General features: G+C 36.9%; 3 protein-coding genes across 6 annotated transcripts in view; 1 reads left to right on the top strand and 2 right to left on the bottom strand.

The window, feature by feature from the left end:
- The window catches only part of SCAR (wiskott-Aldrich syndrome protein family member 3 SCAR), a 68,011-nt gene extending 53,456 nt beyond the window's left edge, over positions 1 to 14,555 (bottom strand). For 2 of the 4 annotated variants that reach the window (XM_033483117.2, XM_033483118.2), the window contains exon 1: positions 13,597 to 14,490. The gene's annotated coding sequence lies outside the window, so the exon portion shown is untranslated. The other 2 variants (XM_076521720.1, XM_076521747.1) reach the window with 2 other exon arrangements.
- A 1,218-nt stretch (positions 14,556 to 15,773) lies between these two features.
- On the top strand, positions 15,774 to 18,021 carry LSm3 (U6 snRNA-associated Sm-like protein LSm3). The gene is made up of 3 exons (XM_033483126.2): positions 15,774 to 15,967; positions 16,037 to 16,144; positions 16,218 to 18,021. Exons 1-3 carry the CDS (start codon positions 15,947 to 15,949, stop codon positions 16,398 to 16,400), a joined length of 312 nt encoding a protein of 103 aa, XP_033339017.1. The 5' UTR covers positions 15,774 to 15,946; the 3' UTR covers positions 16,401 to 18,021.
- Positions 16,180 to 17,544, bottom strand: LOC117227675 (sperm flagellar protein 1). Its single transcript, XM_033483127.2, has 3 exons — positions 17,433 to 17,544; positions 17,069 to 17,356; positions 16,180 to 16,994 (listed from the first exon to the last, which is right to left on the bottom strand). The coding sequence occupies exons 1-3, from the start codon at positions 17,542 to 17,544 to the stop codon at positions 16,714 to 16,716; spliced, it is 681 nt and encodes a 226-aa protein (XP_033339018.2). The 3' UTR covers positions 16,180 to 16,713.
- Positions 18,022 to 18,225: the final 204 nt, after the last annotated feature.

Genomic DNA, 18,225 nt, shown 5'->3' with positions numbered 1-18,225 from the left:
TCGTTAACTATTTCCGACACTTTTTGAAATATTTATACCCAGCTAGATAAGGAATAATAGCTGCAGGAACATTATGAAAGAATAATTGAGAGCAGTTGTAAGTACACTAAAAATTATAATAATAATAATAATAATAATAATATAAAATTATATATATATAATATATAATATATATAAATAATATAATAATAATAAAATTATTATTATTATTATTATAATTTTAATTAATTAAAAATTGTCGAATTAAATAGAGTGTCTTATCTCTTTTGTAAATTGAAACGAACGCGACAGAATGAAAAATAATGTAGAACGAATGTACTCTTCCACGAGTGGATAACAACCGTGTCTGGTAATCCTTTTTGTTGAAAAGTTGCCCGATAAAAACCATTGCAAGGAGAATTCCTGCGACGTACTTGTGACACAAGGTTTCAGGGTGGAAATGGCAATGGTGCGACCAGTTCTTTCTTTCTTCGCTGAAACCGGTCAAATGATCATTCTAGATTCTATTATGAGCAATTCCTTCTGTCTTTTCATCGTTGCCGTATTCCGCCCTCAAGGACGCTCGCGTGCGTGAAATGTTAACGGCGATCGGTGCAACAAAAGCTGAAAGAAGAGTCTTCGACTTCCAAGGAAACATATTATCGCGGAGTGCGCGTGACATGCAATTGTGCGGTGTTGCATTATCTGCGCGATTTTTAACGAAACGGGTGAAACTCGTTGGCTAATGAATGCAGGGGTGGAGATTCGATACAAAAGTCCCCCTTTTGTAAATCACGTCCGACGAGCATCTCCACTCGAGTCTACGATGTGCGACACCGCGGACTCAATGTGGAAACTGATCCAAGAAAATCGAGCATTTATCGCGAGCGTAGCGTGCGGCGTGGATTCCGTTTCCTTCGAATGCTGTTTTCACAAAATTAGGCCGTGAATCAGCGCACTCGTGTCGAGAATTTTTCCATAAATTACACGTAATTGCGGAACGATTTTCTTTACACTGGATCCGCATTCTTTATTCCGCATCGTGAACCGACTTGGCCCTGTTATTGAAAAACGCTAGGTTCGCCTGCTTTGGAATAAATTGTTATTTTAACACGTTGATATGGGCCGTTCAGAAGCAAATCAGTCCAATTCTTTTTTTAAATAGGTTACACAGTGCGAACGGATCTTTAATATAGAATCTTGCGGTGGATAAATTGATACAGTCGATTTCTTCATAAATAAACAATAGATAACAACACTAATATTGACCACAAAATGACTAAATGTTATAAAAAAGATTATAAAAGAAAAGAAAAAAGTTAAATATTGATATTAATTTTTTTTACTTAATTATAATAAAAACTATACTCTGCATTAATAGTTGCATTGTTATTTTTTACAGCTAATTTACGAATAAATATATTCTCATAAAATCACGTAAAAACAGTGTCACAAAAATTGCTCGCATTATTATCCGCATAATTTGATAACTTCTATTCGAGTAACTTACTTGAATAATTTTACAATCTCTATACGAGTAGTTTTACAATCGCCATTCGAATAGCTTTGCAATCTCTATTCGAATAATTTTATTATTATTAGAATTATATATATATATATATATTATTGTATAATAATATATAATATTAACAATATTATATACAGTGTATATATATATATATGGTAATCCTTTATATTATTATATATATTATATATTATTTTATTCTTATTCGAATAAATAGAATAGAATAATTTATAACGAACAATGAACAATCGTTATTCGAATAAATAAAATACAATAATTTATAACGAACAATGAACAATCGTCATCCGAACAAAATATTCGACTAAAAGGAATTCGTTCGGACAACTATATTCTATAAAAATGTATTCAAAACAATTCGAACAATGCTCAACTCCGGCGGATACTAATGGTTCTCATCTCACTTCGTGAAGTTATTCGTAAAGCAGAGATGCGGAGAGCACCGAGTTATTTCTGCGACAAGCAAACGTTTTTAACAGCAACCACGAGGAGCGTCGCAACAAAGTTCGAGCGGAAAGCAGTAAGTAAGGCGACCAACTGGTCGATGCTTACTCGAAAATCGTGGCGCGAGAAGGGAAAAAGTTGTCGGGCTGGTGTGACACCGGATCGTCAAGAAGAAATTCAAGCGCGCTTGCCGAACAAGAAAGAAGAAACTGCGTCGAAGAAGCAACAGGAGCGGTGCCGGGCGAGCGAGCGGGGCCGAACGCTCGGCTAACTCGCTAATTAACAATTATATCGAACGTGGCGGTAGCGGTAAACAGTACAAATCAATAGCCGGCAGGTTTTTTTCCGGCGTTGGGACCGCCGAAGTGACGAAGTTCCGTCAAAATCGGAGAACTTTCGATACAAATAGGAAAAAGCGATGATATCTTTTTTCATGTTACAGCTGAAACATTGCGGAATAAGCGAAAAATAAACATTAAATAAACTGTTGAAAAAAATGATAGCCCGGAAAAAATGTTGGAATGCAAATGTTACTTTAAAGGGGTCTAACTTTGCGAAAAAAGATCGCATCCACGTTCCTTTCTCTTTAAATTAAAGGGAAAGGATCAAACTGCATTCTAATGCAAACTACATCTCCGAAAAAAATTTGACACAGTCCGTATATTTCGTCAAACTTGGCAATTGTCGTATGGCCTCACATTTAAAGGGTTACCATGACGAGGGTGCATCAAATTTTAAAATCCAGATACAGTATCTTAAAGTAAACGTTTTAAGCTTTAATTTAAAAAAAAAACAATTACTATCCTATGATGATTTTCGCCAGAGTTAATTAATAAATAAGTTGGAGTTGGTCAATTTTTGATTAATCGAACTGTGCATGGTATTGGATAAATCGCAATTTTTTGGGATATTTCATGTTGAACAAAAAATTTTAAACAATGTTCATACTACACTCTCTCTATTGTTCCCACATTCCGCCACACTTTATCTTCGATGTAAAAAAAAATCATCGCTTTATCCGATTTCTATCAAACGTCCTTTGATTTTGACACGAATTTCGTCACTTTGCCTTACTGTGCGGAACCTTCTGCTTCGATGTTATCGATCAAATAAACGCTGAAAATGAAAACTATCTGAGCGCAAAAACTTGACGTGGAAATTACAACAGACTTGTTCCGTGAAAAGTTCAACAAATAATTTAATTACACTGTATCAGCGGTTATTTAATCTTGTACGTTCTAATGATTCAATTAGTGCACGAGATGCAATTTATGGAATATTAAACGCGGCATGTGTATTTTCTTAATGAAGTTTTAATTTAGTAATGGGGTGGCGTAATTAGAGAACGTTCCTCCAAGTTCCGTGGCTTTGCGAATTTATTTGCTGTACTCTGACCAGTTTGAAAAATGTATGGCATTATTATACAAACGTATATGTCAGTAAAATTATTGTTTGGCGTATTTTTAAGAGAACTGCGAAGTTTCGATGGTGTCCGATAGTAACTCGGTACAATCATTACGCGTCTCTTTTACTATAAATCATTTACAGTTATTTCGACTTATTTTAACGGATCTTGTGCAACCCGAAGATAGTTAACTGCGCCTCTCACGTCATAAATGAGGTGAACGACCATAAAATCCGAAACTCTTACTCTCACGTGTGTTATTTAACGCGCAGAGAATCGGGAGCTCAAAATTCACTGGGAAGTCAATTTGTTTTCGCGTCGCAGGAAGCGCATGCTATAAAATCCTAACGAGATCCTTCCTAGGAACATTTCGCTTCGTTTTCGAAGCCCAGCCAATAACGATGTGAACGTGTCGATCGCGCAATGCGCGTCGAACGAGCCGATTGTGTTAGCGATCGCAGTCGTTAACAAGCGAATCGTTTCACCCCGATGCGTCTTTAGACAAATTTTTGTTTGCTACCAGATCGTTTCCTGTTAGAGTTTCAGAATCCGAATATTATTACTCCTTTTACATAATTATATAATGAGCAATACTGACTCGAAGAACAAATTACGCAGATGAAGATAAAACTAATTACTTTCGTAACTCATTATACAACATCGAAGAACAGGTTTGCATTATACTATGATGCTTGTTGGTATATTCGAGTTATTTAATTGTGTCTTCAATCAATTGCAACGGATCTAGGAGCAGCCTAAAGTTTACGACAATTGTAACTTTGAGAAAGTTTATAGAAAAATTTATAGAAACCGTTAAACTCGCGACTTGTTTCGACGTGAAGGTTGAAATTGTTGGGAAGAAAATCGTGTTTATTTCAAATACTACTTCTGGCTACTTTTAAGCTTATATAATTTTTAATTAATAATGTAAAAATGAAATTTCTCATTTTTATATTATGTAACGAGATATATTATGTAAGAACTGTATATTATATATTTTTCTGACAAAAATAATTCTCAATTAAAAAATATAAAAATATAAAATACAAAAAAAGAAGTTTTCTTATTTTTATAATATTTAACGAGAACGTCTGAGAACGTAAGAAATGAAAGTACAAGGTTTTAACGACCGTCCGCCGCGTTCAACCCTCGTCACTGAACGCTCGTATCAAATTTCAAAACAAACCTTGATTTCTCAGACATTTCCGATGACCTGGCAAAAAAGTGTTTCCAACAAAAATTGGACAGTATTCAGTTCTCTACCTATTGGAACATAGAAGCTTACAGAAAACAATTTTTTTTATAAAAAAGTGCTGATCACCTCGATTGTTTAAATGTTAATACATAATTTTATATTTGATAATATATCCTGTCCAAACGAATTCAACTTGAAACAACGCTAAAATAATTTTAACGACAGAACACGACTTCTCGGACCCAGCGTACAGCGGTAGGCAAAAGCGAGCCTCTTGTCGCGGGGCCCCACAATGTGACGGGGTTTTTCTCGAAAAATAGAAAGTAGCGAGAGGCAGGTCGCGAACACGTCGGATTCCGCGGCCAATCGCTCAACCGTACCTTCAGCAACTATTCTTGAACCATTTGCCGGTGCACCGTTACGTCGTAAACAGCCTGCGAAGGGTCAACATTCGCATCATCACGCGGAGCACACCTGTTCCATTCTTGTTTCTCGCGATTTTCCGAGCGACACGTCTCCGCTCCGGAATCCGGGAAAAGCGACCCGGAAATATGTATAAGCGAGAGTAGAATAAAACGAAACAGTTACCTTCGGGTTGCAATTAGAAAATCAAAAGGCAAAAAGCGTGGGACTTTAATAGCAGTGTTAATTAAACCTTTGACCATGAGGAAGTAAAACAGATTGTCAAGAAAAGTATGTGGCTACCAAAGGAAATGTGATTGTTAATAAAACGGAACACCCATTTAAAATCATATAAAAATAGAAGACCTTCATTTCTATGAATTGAAATCGGTCAAAAATCGATGTTATATAAAATCCAAAAACATAGAAGATATGATAGAAAATCTGGTTTAATATTTTAGAAACAGAAATCGCAGGAGAACGTACCATCCAAAATAGTAATTACTAGACTGCGGATTATAATAAAAGAACGTATTAAAAATAATGAAAAATAAAAACGTAATTTATAAGTTGATTCTAAGAAACGTAAGTCAGATGAAAATGTCTTTCCTATTGTAAAAATTTTAATGTACAAATATAAAAATATTCTGAAATCCTTCTCGTGTCTCTACAATTTTATTTCTGATCTAGTCATTTTTGACAAAAATGCATAAAATCCGTAATCTAGTAATTACTATGCCCTTGTTCAATCTAACAATTGCAAGAAAAAATAAACACACACTCAAAGACATTTTCATTCTCCCTTCTATACAAGATAGACAATGAGAATACATCTGAATTAATTGTGCAATGAAATTCCTAACTTCAAATTATGTATTCAAGTTGCCTTTCATCATTCCGAGCTAACCATTCTTTTCTTTGTATTTATTTAGCCAACAACAATTGATCTCCAGTCTTGAGAAATAGAATTTTCAATAATGATAAATATAAAAATTTTGGTTTTTCATCATTCACAGAACTTGTTGAAATGCCCTTAATCTTTTATTATCGAAAATAGTGTTACGCATTTCGAATAAATTCCGTGGACTCGTGATTTCCTGACTAAAATCGCAGAAGTTACTTCTCGTTGGGAACAGAAATTATATATTTAGTGCATGCACATATCCGTCGCTGAAGATCAATATTCGTAACCCCGAAATAGTATTCCCGTTCAATTGATATTAACAGAGGAATACTTGTGCCTATTAAATCCAATTCGAAGCTATCGCAACATGGCCGGCCCGGTATCACTAAAATCGAAGTTGACTTCTGAAATTATTTCTTCCATTTTGTAATATTTACTTGCTTCGAAATTGTTGGTGAAGAACATCTTTTGCATCTTATTTGCTGACAAAACTTTCCTCACAATACACAATTATAGAAAATTGTTCGAATTTTATTTAAAAGTCAATTTTATATCCTATCCGCTAATAAATATTTCATTTAGAAGCTCGCGAACATAAAAATGAATTCTACGTTCGGAGCTTCGACTCGACTCGACTCGAAGCGAAAGGTTAATCGTATCTAGCTACAAATCGTGAGCATGTGGAATCGCAACGCGATGGATCATCTCCTCAAACGATAGAAAGTAAGAGTTATATCACTACACGAATACCAATCGCCGCCGTGGCGAAACCCCATTGTGTTATTCGAGTCTAACCGATTCGAATTGAATCCTGCAATACATGTTAGATAACTGAATTAAACATTGTAAAACGCTCAACAATTTTGACTACTTTGAAATGTTTATTTGAAATGAAATGTTTAAAAAATAACAGTAGAAAATCTTTTGCAAAAAACTATCAACAATTTCCATTAAATTTTTTGATGTGATAAGAAAATAAACATCGATCGGGGATTTTTCAGTTAACAAATTCCAATTTTGTAAAACCAGCACTGGAATTCCATGATTGTACAATCAACGAATGTCGTCTTTTTAACACAATTTAACGTAGATTTCTATTTCGTATCTCAATAATTCAAGCATCTAAATTTCATCAGATGAGTTTTAGTCTCTGATAATCCCTGCATTCATTTGAATACTTCGTTAGGTTGACTTATCTTCGCCCCAATTCAATTTCACTTGAATATAAACCAATACTCAAGCCGAAGAATCGAGCGAGATGATAAACTTCGTTTCTTCCTCCGACTGAAATGAAATTACAAATACTTCAGAAGTACACTATGTACATTCCCCGAGCCCGTTTTGCCATCGTTTTACTTTTTCCCTTGCCTACTATCACCGTGCCTAACATCAAAGGCGCGACGTCACCTTTTCTTACACCAGCTTTCCTTTGCTCTAGAAACCAATCGTGTTAAGAGCAATTTCGACTCTTCTTGCTGCGTTTCTCCACGCCTCAAAGAGAAACTGGCAAGGAAACATCACTAAAATTTGTTTCAGAATTTCCCGTGAAAGCAATTCTAACGAACTACAAAATTATTTCGAGAACAGAAACCTCTCATCAACTTCTGAGAGCGGGTTTATGTTTGAGAAAAATATTTCGTATTTCAATAAAATATATTTTCGCTTGTGATTTAATTAAACAAAACATTTTCAGTTCACTTTGTACCATAATACTGAACTTTCGACTGTTAATAAGAAGATCATACATTAATTTTATTGTATAAAAATCTTTAGACCATACACTAACTTTGATCCTATAAAAATCTCCACGACAAAAAATATTTCATATTTCAATAAAATATATTTTCTCACGATTTACCTATACAAAATAATCCTGTTTCACTCTGTACCATAATATTGAACTTTCAATCATTAATGAAGATCTTAAGTTTCTTCCGATAAGAATCTTTAGACTGTACATTTTAATTTTATTCTTATAAAAATCTGTAGACAATTCACTAACTTTGTCCCTACGAAAATCTGTAGAGCATACGCTAATTCTATTCCTATAAATACTATCCACTATCTTCCATTAACTTCCTACAAAAATCTCTCTCTATGCTGTACACTAATTTTCAAACCACAAAGATTTATTATACCGAGGCCTCTTGTAAATTGTTCACAGAGCTTAATTTACAATCATCATCCAATGTTCAACGAACGCGCGCGATTTCATCAACATTGCACGTTTCGCAACCCCCCAGAAATTAGTAACATCCATCAATCACCGATGATCCGTGAACAATATTAATTACATTCCGTAATTCGGCGACGGCGTATCAAGTTTTGGTTACACCCGATAAACGTCCGAACGCTTCTGGTCACAGTTGTGTTGTGACTCACCGTAGGACAGGATAGCCATTATTATTCGGTTATCATGTTACGTGCCGTAAATCACTGGTTAATATGAACTCATGACGTGCGCCGCTTTAATGCGCCACGCACCAAATCAGTATAATAGACTTTCGAGTGTGTGAAAGCGAATCGAGAACTGAATCGAGTGAAAGAGGGTGTTCGGAGCTGCGAAAAACACCGGAGCGTGATGGAATTTGTTGCTCTATATACGTAGACCGATTCAACAAATTCAACCGAGTACTCTATTTAATCGTCGCTGCACCCATTCATACGTCCGCAAAATTCGCAATCAAATGGATCGAGTACGTCTTTATCGTGGAACTTGTTGCCATTTCCCAGTGATGTTGGGAAATACGATTTTTTTCAATTATATGGAGCAAGTTTTGTATTTTCTTAGTGGCTTTTGTACATCGGAATCAGGTCTCGCGTAAAATTCTATTTGCATTGTTGTAAATACAGCCTGTTTCTTGGAAGAAGAGACTTGAATATTGATGATGGTAAAACTTGTTTTCCTTTCGCCCGTAACTCCAAGCTCATTACATACAAATTACACGGATAGATAAGGTAGATAATGTGAGATAAACATTTGAAATTCAAGAACAGTCCGGCGAACAACGCATCGTGCTTTAAATAATAAATGAACGTGGATTGTTTTACGTCTATGATTGTCCAATTTGAAGCGGTGAAAGCAGGCTATTAAAATTGTGGACTAAACACATATTTGAGCGCCTATCTCAGAGAATATTGAACATGCTAAAAGCTTTTGAACGTTCCCCCTAAAATTACTTACACACCCATTGACAACATTTGAGCATACACGATACATTCGCTTCAAATTGCACCTCATTTTTTGGCAACACACATTTTCCATCTCTAACTTGAAGAATCTTTTTGACAAAAATATAACGACACAGAATTGTGCTAAGAATCATATATAATTGTATCTACAATTCTTCCGATATATTTTTTAATGTACTCCCTCTAGACGCGTTATCTTTAAGGGTAACTTCGAAGTGCTGTAACTTTGCAAAACAAATCGCAGCCAAGATTTCTCTTTTTTTTTAAATAAAAGGGAATAATAGAACTTCATTTGGATGCAAACAGCATAAAAAAAAAATTTGACAAAGTCCGTGCATTTCGTGCATTTGTCAACATGACAAACATGGACTTACATTTAAAGGGTTACAGCGGCGAGGATGCGTCAAACTTAAAATCAAGAAACAGTATCTTAAAGTAGAGGTTTCAAGCTTTAATTTAAGAAGAGATCATCATCCCACGATGACTTTTCGCGGAGTTATCGTCGGTCGAAGTTGGCCAATTTTTATACAAAACTATTCTATCCTATAACAATTTTTTGTGTGCACTGTACAATCGCGCGATGTCTCCCGTCGACCACGAAAGAGTACAATACGTTCGCCCGCCACGAGAGCATAATTCGTATGTCGATACACGTATCATAGCGGTGGAAATGCGGCGCGAGGGGCGCGAAAAGCGAGCAGACAGCGCGCGGAATTTTTCTCGACGGAACAGGCCCGCGAGTTATCATCGGTCTCTTCAATCTTAATCGTTCCGCCGATAAAACAAACGGCGCCGAAGAGAGAAACCGCGCTTTCCCGGTACGCATAAATGCATCGCGGATGCAATTTCTCGAATACGCGGACGGTGCGCGCGCGTTCGAGCCGCGACGATTTTAAAGGATTAATGCGCGCCGCGGTGCCTCGCCGTTCGCACTCATGAATAAAGAAATATCTCGACGGGCACTCCACCCATAAAACGCGCGCAGTTATTTTAAATTCGTTCTCCCGCACAGGTCGCGTGCTCGAACACGTGTTCGAGTGTACGCCTCGGCTCGGCTCGGCTCGCTCGATAGTGTACGATTTTTCCCTTTCAACGCGCGGCCTTCTCGATGCCGTTCACGAAATGTGCCGCTGCTCATCGATTGCCGATTTGTCTCGACAATTAACGCAATTCAAAACTTATCGATTTAGAACAGATCCGAGCTCGTCAACGATTCCGTTAAAACTTCGGATTTCTTATTAGGATTGTTCGCGTTGTACAGAAATTGTTTATCCGAAATAGCAGCATTTCTAGCTTCGAGCACGTATTTAGTCTTCAATTTTTGGGTAATTATATTATTATAGAAATACTTGACGAAGTATTATATATATTATTTTATATATTATATATATATATATATATATATTATTATATATATTATTTTATATATATTATATATATTATTATATATATTATTTTATATATATTATATATATTATATATATATATATATATATATATATTATATTATATATTATATACATTGATACAAAATTATAAGGAATTATTTATTATTATAAGGTATAACTGCAATAAATTAGTTTTGGCGTAACTGTTTTGAAATAACAAAAATGACGATGTTATTATTATATAAGTATTGATAATAATTACTAGACTTTGTATACAATTCAAGTTTTTAAGAGCTAGAGAATTGAACAAAGCATTATATTCAGGCTGACGGTTTTAATAAACATTTTTGTACGTTACAAATGCGTATTGAATATTTCGAAAAATATGTTCTGCTACGCTGCATACAGTGTCATTTAATAAATAATAAACTAAGCATACCTCTGCTATAAATAGAACTTCAAACACGCTCTCAACATTTTCCCTGGCTTCTGTTTACTGAGAAAGCCGGCGAGGACAACCTTATTTACCAACAGCTTTCCTTTCTCTGCGTTCTAACAATTACATATGGTATTAGAAATTGTATAAGTTGATTAGTTGATTACTTCGAATGAAATTGATTTTATCCAGGACCGCACATTGAATTCTCGATGGAATAAAAACAAAGTTCAAAATGATTTTATACACAATTCGCAAAACCGCGAATGATTTAACAACGACCATAAGTAGAAAACTGACACAGTTCATTAACAGTTCATAAGGTCAAACACAAAACTGCAAAGACATTAGACGAATTTAAAGATACTGTTACATTATTTCCGACTTGTTGCTATTGTGAAAAGAGAAAAGACATTTTTATCTAACTTGTATTTTTTACAATTAACTTGGCCAATTTTTATGTTGCACATAGATCCGCAGTCTAGTAACAATATTACTATCGCAGACAGTAAATGAAGAAACAATAATGATTACGTTGATTCTGAGAATCGATTTTACGTTTTTTCCTTAGAGGACTGCTAGAATGATCTCAGTCAGTCAAGTTTTACGGCGGTTGTTCCGAGCGATTTTCTTACTAGAATTTTCCAGAATCTCGACTTATGCAATTTCTTTGTTTCTTTATTACCACCAGGAACAATGACACTCGTAACTGACAACAAAAACTCATTCTGAACTGTACGAAGTATTTATCGTGTTTCGCTGTTTCCAGTGCACTCGAAGAAACAATTATTATTTGAAATTGTAATTTCTTTGATCGATAATATACGGACGATAGTGTCGGCGAATCTGTTTACCTTCTCAATAGTGGCACAGAAAAGAAGTGTTGCGAACACAATGGCGGTCCACTACAATAGTGAGAAAAGCCAACTTCATGGACTCCAGTTTCTTGCAAGAGAAGTAGTTCGTACGCGTGGAATAATTAGTGCGCGGGCGTGCTTCTTTTAATTAATCTCCCTTGCACCTTGTTATCAAGCCTTGGACTCGAAATCGTTTAATTAATTTGTCAACGTGCTACATGCACAACTTGAAAGAAGTTCATTGTTCAATACGATAATCAATGAATTTTACTTCAATTATTGTATAACGAAGCACATTTTTTTGGCTAATTTTTATTATGTACAGCATAAAAATCATTTCTAACGTACATATTATAATTATATAATAATTATATATATATAATAATATCGTATAATAATATAATATATATATAATAATTATCATATTATATATTATTATAATATTATATTAAATAATTACATTAATATTATTATAATAAATTCTGACGCCAGTGGACTCTACAATATTAACTAACGATTCTATTCATAACCGTCGCAATGATTACCAATATTAGCGACTTTCATTATGAACTTCTTGTTCCAATGATTCCGTTATTGTCCCCAGCATTAATGAGTCTGATCGGAAAGATTAACGATTACCACCTAACAACTAGTTATTATCGTAATGATTAATGTTTTCGATGATTAACATCATAATAATTGATAACGATGATAGCGACAATAATGATGACGATAAAGACCGAGGTCTTCAACGATGATCGCACCGTTGGCCATACGATTTAAAATCGAAGTAATCACGAAGACAGCGTCGACGATTATGCCTACTTGTAATGATTATTAGTTTCTGATGCATATCGTCGACATAATTGCCAAGCCGTAACGACCGTCGCCGTAAAAACTGGCGATTCCCACGGCTGTGATCGTTCATTGATTCGATTACATATTACTCGAGCGAGCTCCTAAACTCGAGGTACCGATACAGTGTGCTCCCGTTATCGATCACCGTCGCCCGTTAAAACCAGTACCGCCGGCTAATTGCGCATCGTAAATTCGATCGAACGACCGAATTATGAATGCCGCCTTATACGCGGCACGAAATGAATTCGCGACAGCGACGGAAAGCGGCACGAAGCCCGGGGAAGACCTACCAACCCGCCGGTAGGGAAAAAGATGATCCGTGATTAAGCAGCTAACCGACGAAGTAAGTTCGCTATATCGGATTTCACAGACGCGGGGGCAGAAAACCGTTTAAAACGTCAACAAGGTCGAAACGCGGACCGGGTTAATTGGTGCACGAATGTCACGACACGGCGGATTTTAATCGGCGTGCGGCATGCGACACGGGATCACGAAAGACGCGCGGCCGAGACGCGATAAATTCAAGGTAAAGTTCGTATCAATGGGACGCGACTTTAAACCACCGATAATACTTCCTCGCGAAGTCCCCTCTACTTCACGCCTAACGCGTTCCATTGCGATCGCGATGCGACGACGATACGCGCACCGCTTAGGCTCGCGTAGAAAAATTACCAGTCCCCCGATATTGTATGTCCATCGCACCGTGAATACACACGCGCACGCGAGAGATTCGAATAAAGAGCAAAATGGACTGCGCAGTCTTTCAAAAAAGAAATATAAAGAAGAAGAAGAAGAAGAAGAAAGAGGAGAGAAGGTAGAGTGTCAACACTGGTCGATCGATAATGCTGACGCATACACGTTCCGTACGATCTAACGGTCCATTGATAAATCATCGAAGGTCAAATGGCGCAAGCCGTTCGCAAGGAAACAGTGTCAGGAAGGAAATACACAGAGCGGAGAAGAATAAGATACAGCGACGAAAGTCGAACTTACCTAACTCTTCGGAACCTGCTCCGCGGCAGAAAGATTGCGGTATCTTGTCCCGTCGGCGATCGTCGGCGATCACCGTCGCTCCTCCGTCCGATCTTTACGTGCACAAACTACAGATCGGTGAACACACGGTAGAGCACGCGTGATCCGCAAAATACCGAATATATTCTCCGGCAGCTTCTTCGTGCTCCGGCAAGGAGATCGAGACATATAACGGAGTTGCTTCTCTTAGCACTGTCACTGGAAACTTGTTACTCGAACCGTGACCGGCCGCGATTTCGCACGATTTCGATTTAGGGATGGGTCGGGCCGCGGACTACGGGAGGCCGTGGAAAACCGAGAGTTTCAGAGTCAGTGGGAGCTAGCCGTTGGGAAAACCACCCCCTGCAGAACCGGCGCCCCAACAGCCATGTGCCGCCCTAAACCTCCGCCCATTGGCCCGAACGAAATGTCCAGCGATTTCCCCCGGTGTTCTCTCCGTGAACCGTTCTTAATTCCACGTGAATGTTCGGCCCGTCGCGATACACGGCTTCGATGCGTAACGGTCGGTCGTCGCTCGTCTGGTCTCTGTTACGTTATCATGAACGACAACTCTGCACGAGCCATCCCTGCGGGAGCTCACCGAGAAGGGGGAATGGGAAAAGGCCAACTGACAAGACGTCACGTCTCCCGGGAGCGCTTCGATCTCTCGGAACTCACCATATCCACCGCACAGCTGCCCGCGTGTCCGCGCATAACACCGATGATCGCGTCAGGGCCCGCGGACAGCCCCAGGTCCCGACGTCCTCCGACAGAAACCTGCAAATTCGTCGGCGAATGACTCACGTATCGTCGACCGACTTCACCCGCGGTTAGAGAAAATGGCGTTGTACACTCCCTCGCGGCCGCTCGCTCTAGCAATACCTCAAGCTACGCTGATTCCCATCGTTGCTGGACAGCGCCGGTCGACCACCGTGGCCTAATCGCGAACTAACGCGCGCCACAATTGAAACGGAGTAACACCCTAAGACCCGGGAGACACCGAGGGACCGAACGGTGTCCCCCACCATCGATCACGCAGCACACGACACAACCAGTACTGCGGACACGTACTCTAATATCGCGCGCGTGATTCAAATTATACTATTTCAGATTTGAACAAGTCTCTTTTCTTTTTAAAGGTACTACATCTACGTCTGATACATCTGCATCTACATCTAATAGTTTAAAGTTTTCGTTTCCAAAACATTGTAAGAGACCAATGCGTCTAAAACTACGTGCCTGTTAAAGGTCAAAATTGTTTTTTACGTATTACTATTTCTCTACTTATTATTATTTATTCATTTAAAAGAAGAAATAGAATTTTGACGTTTAGAACAGATTTCTTCAAAATAGGCTTGGCAGTCAATGTGTTAACTGCTGGCAATTTTAGTAAATTTTTAGCATACAAGTTGTATGCAACAAGAGTCTATCTATCTGAGGAGAACTATCACTTCTGAGGAGAAAAATTTTACAACAAATACATTCTTTTCAAACATGAAATGGAAGTCATTAGCTTCTTGTTGGTTCAGCGTGCTTTACACGCTTTCGTAATTAGGCGCGTTATTTTGAACACGAACGCACGACGATTACGGCGAAACTTGGTACCATATTTTTAGACGGTTGGATGGGAAAGCGGCGCGCAAGGGACCCCTCGTTTTGTACGTTTAATAAAAAACGCGAAATTTCATTAATAAGTTTTTGCTGATGTAATAAATAACAATAATAGCTGCTAGAATGAGCAAGAAATGATTGTTAACTTTGAAAGTCACTGGCCATGCATTATACCATGCGGAAAACAAATTCTGCATCGCAGATTTTGCCAATAAAGGAAGATCTTTTCTATCGAGGGAGCTAATTATATTTCATCTCAGATTTCTAATTTTCAAAATTAATTAGAAAGTAACGCGCACATCAATAAGTACCGCTTATTGGTTGCCATAACATAGAGAAGAAATTCAGATTTGCGAGGCATTATAATGATTTCTAAGCCGTACTTATATTCGTAAGTGGAATTGTTATGAACATTGTCGCAGCACCGCTGAAAAAACCCGTTACGAACACTCGGTTAACAAATCATTGGAGCAGTGTAATCTATTTTTGTAAGGCACTGTATTTTTCTATAAAACGCACTGGTGGCGCCGCTTACCGAGAAGTTCTGTAAATGATGATAAGATGGAATCTTTTATGAATTTATCCGAATGTATCGCGCAATGTTTTCCTTGCGCGATAGGTGAATGTGCTGTTTATTACTGTATAAACTTATAGCGACGTACTCGGGATTTATTGATAAGTTGTAAATAAATTTACAATTTAGAAAGAATTAATTTTTGTCATGGCTGACGAAGCGGAGCAAGTAAGATCATTGATTTGTTATTATAAATGTGAGTCTAACCTATTATAACCTAACATGCGTTTGTTTTAGGTCCCAGCGATAAATGTTAAGGAACCTTTAGATCTTATAAGATTGAGTCTCGATGAACGTATTTACGTTAAAATGAGGAACGAGAGGGAGCTTAGAGGAAGATTACATGTAATTGCTTTACTATGCAAGAAAATATATGCATGTATAAATCATTTTTGCTTTAATTCAATGTTAATTCCAGGCTTACGATCAACATTTGAATATGGTATTGGGAGAAGCAGAAGAAACGGTAACCACTGTAGAGATTGATGAAGAAACATACGAAGAGGTTTATCGTACCACAAAACGGAATATATCTATGTTATTCGTTCGTGGTGACGGCGTAATATTGGTTTCTCCGCCTAGCATGAGAGCGCCAATATAACATTTTAATTTGCATATGATGTTTGTATACGTTACAAACGTATAATATAGATTTAAGCTTAATATTACTATAATATTATTACTTTTTGTATTATCATTGAAAGAAGTCGTGATGTACGAATCAACAGAACAATCTGTATAGGACTACTAACAAGTTTGTGACAAAGCTATAATTATAGTGAAACAAATTACATTTCACATTATATTAAAACAGGTACACAAGTAAAAAATTGAGAGCAATAGAAATTTTCTAAGTAAAATGGTAAAACTGTTTGTACTGTATTATTTTACAAAGTTCTAAATTACTTGATCGATTATGTTTTAGCTCGTAGTTTTGGGATTGAATTATTGCTAACGGTTAAATTGTCAGATCTTGGTGAAGTAGGATGCTCTGCTGCTTTTGATATTTGTGCAGAGAGGTCTGTGATCCTTTGGTCTTTGAACTTCATCAAAGATTCGAGATGATTTACTTTTTGTTGAAGGGCGTTGATGATATCATTTTTTTCTTCTAATTCTTGTTTTAGTCGAACAAACACATGACGTGGAACAGTTTTGTTTGCTACTTCTTCGAGATCGAGTACCGATTTAACAATCTCTTTACAAGAAATGACAATACTTAAGTCGAACGATTTTTCCATAGCGCACAGTTTTCTATAATAAATTACGTACCTCCTTTCTCGGTATCCTCATACTTAGAATACAGATCAGCTCTATCCGCATTACAGTCTCTTAAAATCTTAATCCTCAAATCACTCAAAACTTTTTCGATAACTCCCGGCGTTGCATTAGCTAAGTCAGCGATCACATCTTTTTTTAATTTCATATTAAGTTTCGACAAAACCTTACGGTTTAGCGTACACCAATTTTCTATTTTTTTGGCAGTGCTATTTCCAGATATATAATTATGTATATCGACGTGTCTAGGATAATATTTTTTTAATAATTCCGCCATAAAAACTGTAATTAATCGTATGGAAGTTTGAATTTTTCCAAAGATAAACTTGTTAGGCCAGAACTATATATTTTCTTGTACCTGCGTCCGAGAAATCTCGAGCAAGATTTTTCTTCGGCTTCGAAAACGTCATTTGCTCGACCCAGGTATAAATCTCCTCCAAATTATCGTCATTTATTAATGCCACACTCATGTTTCGATTTTAATTCTCGCAAAATAAAGTATTTTAATGATTTTTATACAACAGAATTTACAGATGACGTCACATTTTCATCATATTACATTTCGTCAATCTTCGAATTGCCAAATTCCATTAGTAAAATAGCGAAGGCTGTATTTTTTAATGCGTGCGAATGTAACTTCACGTTGGTCCCGTGGTTAGAATTACATATTTGTTTCACAAATATCACCAGCATTTTGCGTCAGACGTAAACGTAATGCTGCTTTCGCACGCATTCCATCGGACATGCACAATTAAATAATAACTCGTATTTAACCAATATCCTTCGTTTCACTATTTCATAAACGAAAACTTTGCCGAACAAATATTCAAAATTGTCACGGTTGTCGAGAAGAGCAACAATATCGGGAACAAGATATATACAATTTTTTTAATATATTCATAATATTCTTATTTTGTAGATACGGCAAAATAAAATTATTAAGATAAGTTTAGTAGGAAATGATTCATTTAAATAAATTCATATTCCTCGTGACTAAGTAAGATGTAACCGCAAACAAGTAGACTTTCCCTATCATGTTTAAAACTAGTTTCTGATCTTTCTACTACACCATTTTACTTTCTGTCTGTCCCGATTGACTAGGCACCTATATTTGTACTGTGACCTTTATGATAATGGTTTGTAAAATCCAC

This window comes from Megalopta genalis, chromosome 1 (assembly GCF_051020955.1).
Source record: "Megalopta genalis isolate 19385.01 chromosome 1, iyMegGena1_principal, whole genome shotgun sequence".
NCBI classification, from domain to species: domain Eukaryota; kingdom Metazoa; phylum Arthropoda; class Insecta; order Hymenoptera; family Halictidae; genus Megalopta; species Megalopta genalis.
The sequence above is the reverse complement of the archived record's forward strand: the minus strand, read 5'-3'. Positions and strand labels throughout refer to the sequence as shown.

What these genes read in the sequence shown, in the direction of transcription:
- LSm3 (XM_033483126.2), top strand. Translation starts at nt 15,947, where the DNA reads ATGGCTGACGAAGCGGAGCAA. An exon ending in TGGCTGACGAAGCGGAGCAA is followed by an intron (nt 15,968 to 16,036) that starts GTAAGATCATTG and finishes CGTTTGTTTTAG; the next exon opens with GTCCCAGCGATAAATGTTAA. An exon ending in AGCTTAGAGGAAGATTACAT is followed by an intron (nt 16,145 to 16,217) that starts GTAATTGCTTTA and finishes TGTTAATTCCAG; the next exon opens with GCTTACGATCAACATTTGAA.
- LOC117227675 (XM_033483127.2), bottom strand. Translation starts at nt 17,544, where the DNA reads ATGAGTGTGGCATTAATAAATGACGATAATTTGGAGGAGATTTATACC. An exon ending in TCGAGATTTCTCGGACGCAG is followed by an intron (nt 17,357 to 17,432) that starts GTACAAGAAAAT and finishes GATTAATTACAG; the next exon opens with TTTTTATGGCGGAATTATTA. An exon ending in TGAGGATACCGAGAAAGGAG is followed by an intron (nt 16,995 to 17,068) that starts GTACGTAATTTA and finishes TTTCTTGTAAAG; the next exon opens with AGATTGTTAAATCGGTACTC.